The sequence below is a fragment of the Antedon bifida genome, chromosome 2, assembly GCF_963402885.1.
Source record: "Antedon bifida chromosome 2, ecAntBifi1.1, whole genome shotgun sequence".
Lineage (NCBI taxonomy): Eukaryota > Metazoa > Echinodermata > Crinoidea > Comatulida > Antedonidae > Antedon > Antedon bifida.
Window position 1 is genome coordinate 29,789,401 of NC_136227.1, and position 6,000 is coordinate 29,795,400.

Consider the following 6,000-nt stretch of genomic DNA (forward strand, 5'->3'; position numbering starts at 1 on the left):
GAAAAAAAATTAATAATGTCATTTAAGTGTTTTTTAATGTGCTGAAGAAGATTTAGAATTGGAATGTTATTGCTTGTGTTAATTAACTTTAAAATATATTATAACATTTTATGTCATTTTAAAAGTTTTAACTTTCATTTTTAAGTGTCTTTTAAAATGCCATTTTTAAGTAGGTTTTTTTTAAATGTAACTTGTATTAAGGGTAATTCTGCTTTTACATCGCACCCGGATTCAGTCCGGTGCCCTGAGAAAAATATCGTGGAAAATGGGTTCGGTGGTAAAGCATAAGATCGTTCACATCAAATTCATAAGATTCGAATGAATCCGTACCTGATTCAGGCTCCAAATTCGTAGCGATGGATCAAAAAGCTATTTGTTTTCTCAAATCGTACAATTATTTTCTTTTGTCCAATCAGCAGTGAACCATGAATGACCTCGCTTGACAACAGATAACCGAATTTGTGCTCTATGTGAAAGCACGCTCAACGCATAACCTTCTCAAGGCGCCGGACCGAATCTGGGCGCGATGTGAAAGAAGTGGCTGTGTAACTAAACTTACCCAACAGCTGCAACTCGACCATCAGGAGAGAAACAGCAACTGATACTATCTGGTAAAACAGTAACAAACTTAGGACTACTGTTGTCAAAAACATTCCAAAAACGACATTGACTAGAAAAAAAAATATATTTGTCTTTATATTTTTACAATGCCCTATCAATTATGTAAATATTGTGGTTTTAGCCTTCAAGCTACATTACATTATGATTGATTTTGCAATAAAGACCAATTTATATCTCCATTGAGATTAGCCCACTGATGCCCACATATTGTCATTTTTTCAGTAATTTGCTTTTGAAATTATCTAATTTGTCATTGGTACAAAATAATCTGATATAAAAATAGTTGACTTATGTACAGTTTTAGTAGTGTACAGTGTACAAATGATCGTGACAACAATGATATAGTGACAACAATGATATAGTGACAACAATGATATAGTGACAACAATGATATAGTGACAACAATGATCGTGACAACAATGATATAGTGACAACAATGATATAGTGACAACAATGATATAGTGACAACAATGATCGTGACAACAATGATATAGTGACAACAATGATATAGTGACAACAATGATATAGTGACAACAATGATCGTGACAACAATGATATAGTGACAACAATGATCATAACAATAATGATAGTGATAACAATGAATGGTGGATGATGTGAGAGCTACATACTTGTCATCTGCAACAGTCATAATGTGCGTACCAAACGGCGAGAACGCTACGTCTCGTAACCACGTATGATTAGCGCCACCAGCAAGAATTTTTGGTGGTGGTGGGGACATATGGCTGAAACAAAACAAACATTATTGTCAAAAATAGTTAAGATAATTCATATAAGGTTTACAAGTGGACAACAGTTTTTAACAAAATCTAAAGCAAACTAGGTCAGATTCTAGTTGGCATAAATCTAATGCTTACAGTCAGGCCTGCTTACAGTATATTTAAAAAACTAAAAGTCTTAAAACTCACAAGAACTCTTTCAGTACGATGCCCAGATGCGGATCCCAAATAATCGCCTTGGTATCACGAGAAGCAGTGACCAGTAAAGCACCATCAGACGAAAACTCACAGGCTACAACATCGTTGTAATGACCAGTTAACTTCCTTATTTTCTTGTATGTCTTCATATCCCATAATAGTACCTGAAAAAAAAAACATTTTAGTTGTAAATGTAAATGGGGGGAATAACCTGCGACGACCACCACAACTAAGGGTCCCTTCATGTCCAGTGCTGCCACCAAACGATGCCTGTTCGTCTGTCTACAGACAGGGGCTGAATGGACAAATTATTCTACAATAATTATATATTTTTTTACTGTTTAATTAACATGTATTTTTTTTTTTTTATTTCCATGACTGCCTTATAAACTTCTACATTGGAACAAACTATTTTTGTATTCTTTTTTTTTCTGATTTTATCCATTTTTTAAATGTTATATACTGTATTACACTTTTTGTAATATGTATATTTTTGTATACCTATGACTTTTTATATTATTTTTAATTGTTTGTCTGAGCTTGTAAACAAAACAAATTTCCATATTGGACGAATAAAGATTCTGTATTCTGTACTTTCTGTAGTAACTGCAGTATTATAATTTAAAAATGATCCCTTACTATACTGCATTTCTTTTTTTTTTTAGTTTCTTTAATTAAAGTTTATCAGGCAGTCACTGTAAAAACTGTGTGTTTGAATACAAAACTTGGAGAAAAAAGATACTTACAATTTTGTTAAATGTATAATATAATAACTTCAGTAGAATAATTTTGAATGGATCCTAAATTACTGTAATTGTACAACTGAATGTGGCTACTATAGTACTATAATAATTTTAAAAGGCTATAATTTTAACTATAATACTACTAATAGTATATTATTAAAATAATTGTACCATGATTATACTAATAACACTAATTTTGTTACAAGAGTCATTTAATGTATGTTTATTATGCTGTAATAATTTTAGAATTCTCATTACATAACAAGTTAGTAGCATATTGTCAAGGTTATAGCTAAACAAAATACAATTATCAACAATGGTTGTTACTAGGCAACATAATCCATACTACATGATATTAAGACCATTTAAATTTGCAAATACCATTAAAAATATTAGTGTTAGCCGTAAAAAAAATCCTACCAACAACATTTGTATAAAGTACATTATGTAAATATATGCTGCAGATAATTCAAATTAAGAGATTTAATTACAAGAAATATTGTACAGAAATGGCTTAATATTATACAGTATACTGTACCAGTATTCATCAAAAAATTAATAATGTAATTGTTTTTTATTGAAAGTTTTCATGACACCATTTAGAGTTAGTTAATTGTGTGGGATGAGCTGAGTGGTTCACACCTAATTTGAAATATTGGTAAATTTAGAAAAGGTTAATTAAAAACATAGAAACGTACCGCACAGCCATCACCAACCGATGCAAGCAGTGATGCATCATGTGACAAGCCACATCCACGAACCGGTCGTGTGTGGCCTTTCAGCGTGACGATCATGTTACCATCATCTTTCATGTCCCATACTTTTAACGTTCGGTCTTTGCACGCCGAGAGCAGGATCAAGCTGCCATCGGGCGCGAACCGAAGGTCTGTTATGGTTTCATGGTGATCAGCCAACACTAGTTTTTGTTCTGACAGAAATTAACATTTTAATTTACTATATTCACCAGATAAAATAATGCAATTTATATGTTTCAAAAAGACAATAAAATATATATACACAAGAAATAAAATACAGATAACAAAGTATAACTTAATAAGGGTTGTTATCATCTCACATAATTATTAATCCTTGTCTTCACTATCAAACAAGTGTGATGTGCTCAAATTATGGTAATGATGTACCCAAATATGGTAGTGATATGATATCATCATGTCCATATATGGGTACATCACATTTTGTTGTCATAAAGTTTGATAGTGTAGACAGAGCTTCAGAATGGGTTTATCACATACAAATAAGAGCTTTGTATTCTGAAGGTGACCTATGTAATGGTTCTTCAGTATTTGATCCATGAACAAAGGAGACACATTGGAGATTCAACAATTTAACAAGGAATAGGGATAGACAAATGTGATCAATTTTTGAAGATTTGAATTCTTAATAAATAATTTCAGTTTTGAGTTTAAACATAATCTTTTTCTTATATAACACACTGTAGTACCTCTTGTTACATCATAAGTGAGTATTTTTCCATTCTGTAAACCTATCGCCAGGATAAGCTCATTTTCACTTTCATAATTGTATTTATGGTACACTTTGACATTCCTCCACTTCTTCCGCGGCACTGATGAACCAAACGCTATTGAGTGTACAAAGTCTGGACAATCAATTTGTTTCCATGGCTTTGGAGATCCATTTTGGTCTGCAACGATCCTAGAACCGTCATTATTCCAACCTCTAAAATAAATTGTAATACATACACATAATTATTTTTAAATATATTTCTTATAACCATGGACCTATTATAAATTAGTTTATAGGCCCATGTTATAACTATACTCTCTTCTTAATCTTAATAATAAATTGGAGTTGTGGCTTGGTGGTTATGATGCTTGGCTACCACTCCAAGGGTCCTGGGTTCAAGTCCCGTCACATGTCAGGATTTTTTCTAAGGACCAAATTAATTCACTCCCAAAGACTTGTAATAAGACTTTGTTTATGTAGAGCATCTTGTGTATATGTTTGTCTTGTGAACCTCTGAGGGTCCCTAATGATCAGCAATAGCTGGATGGATCACCTTCATTAAATAAGGTAAAAAAAAAAAAAAAAAAAAATATCTTGATAAGGAAGACAGTTTTTGAAAATGTTAAATTATTGACGAAAAAAGTTTATCTATGTCACATAATAATAATAAAATCACCTAATTAGTAGATAATTTATTTTTATAAATTATCAGGATTGCTTTTTTATTTTTTCCTTATATTATAATAATAACAATAATACTCAATTTCATATAGGGACCATGTCAAATGTATTCTATAGTTGAACCGATTTATGCAATTATTTAGCAAGTATATTGTGTGTAATCATACATACATGTAACTTATTATAATGACTACTGTACCTTCATTTACTTCTACATTGAAAATGACTATAATCACACATTATTGCAGTAAGATATAGTTACTGCAGTAACTGTAGTCATGTTGACATGATCCCTTTAATTAGTGCCACAATTATTCACAGTCAATAGAAACAAAACAAAAAACAATGTAAAAGAAGCTTACACTTTGGTCTTTTGTTTGTTCCACTGTACAAGTCTCACTACTCTATTACCACATGACCAGGCAAAATATTTACAATTGTGTGAGAATGCGACATGCCATGTCTCGTAGTGGTTAGTATCTAAAGATCGTAGAACCTGTGCAGTTGGTCTGTTGTTTCTTAGTTCGCATATAACAGGCGCTTGGGCTGAAAATCAAACAATTAATAGTGTAAATTTTAATACACGTTTTCACTTTATTTACCATACATACTGTAGGATTCATTATGAAATCTTTTTAATTTTATATACATAATTTACCAATAATTACTTTATCTAGCATAGACAATAACAATTAGGAAATCATTTTACATTTGCATTAAATTACAAAAGTCATTCTGTTGAACTATAGGAAATCTTTTTACATTTGCATTAAATTATGGAAGTCATTCTGTTTCCGTTAGAGCTGATCCTATTTACAGTTCTACACTAGGCATACATTATGCTGTGCACGTTCACCAAGTGCCGAATTTTTGGCCGAGTTCCATGGATAGTTTATTGAGGTCACAAATTGACCTTTTAAGCTTCAATCAAATACTGTGTGTAAGGGTAGTTTATAACAATTTTATAAAGTGTAGAACAAATTGTAAAACTACAGGTAGACTACAATACCAATAAGTCTGTAATCTGACAAAAAAGTACCTGGAGATTCCTAAATTTGTCTAAAATAAATCAAGCCCGTAGCCGGGGTTTGTAGGGTTTGAAACAACCATATTTTCAGAGACCATCAGCGAAAGTGCTAGTAAATAGGCCTAACTCATGACAATTTTTTGTCCAATCCTATACCTAGCCAGCAGATAAATTAATTTCATCTACTAATACTAATAAATAGGCCTAAATTTATTTTATTTGTTTTTATGAGGAAAAAAGAACCTCTTTCTAAAAATCCTGCCTACAGGCTTGTAAATACTGTACAGGTAATGTGGAAAACGGTAGTGTGGATTTCAATTAAGTACAGTAATCTAATTATTATATAAAAATTATCTTATAAATGTATTTATCAATTATTGTAAAATAGACTTTTCCTTTTGAAATAAAATTATTATATTTATCTTTAGTCAACACTATGGATCAAGTTCATAAATATTTCCTGATAAATTAATAATGGCAAGGTCATATCAAGAAAAACGAGGTCATG

At 31.4% G+C, this 6,000-nt stretch overlaps 1 protein-coding gene across 2 annotated transcripts in view; it reads right to left on the reverse strand.

Moving 5' to 3' along the window:
• The window catches only part of LOC144834499 (WD repeat and SOCS box-containing protein 1-like), a 215,216-nt gene that overhangs the window by 207,716 nt on the left and 1,500 nt on the right, over positions 1-6,000 (reverse strand). For both annotated transcript variants that reach the window (XR_013610977.1, XM_078689325.1), the window contains exons 2-7: positions 4,828-5,011; positions 3,762-3,997; positions 2,998-3,227; positions 1,548-1,720; positions 1,251-1,364; positions 560-670 (exon numbers count right to left, since the gene is read on the reverse strand). Coding sequence is in view for 1 of the 2 variants with exons in the window: in XM_078689325.1 (XP_078545451.1) it covers positions 560-670; positions 1,251-1,364; positions 1,548-1,720; positions 2,998-3,227; positions 3,762-3,997; positions 4,828-5,011 (1,048 nt within the window). In the remaining variant the exon portion in view is untranslated. The remainder of the gene's footprint in view (positions 1-559; positions 671-1,250; positions 1,365-1,547; positions 1,721-2,997; positions 3,228-3,761; positions 3,998-4,827; positions 5,012-6,000) is intronic.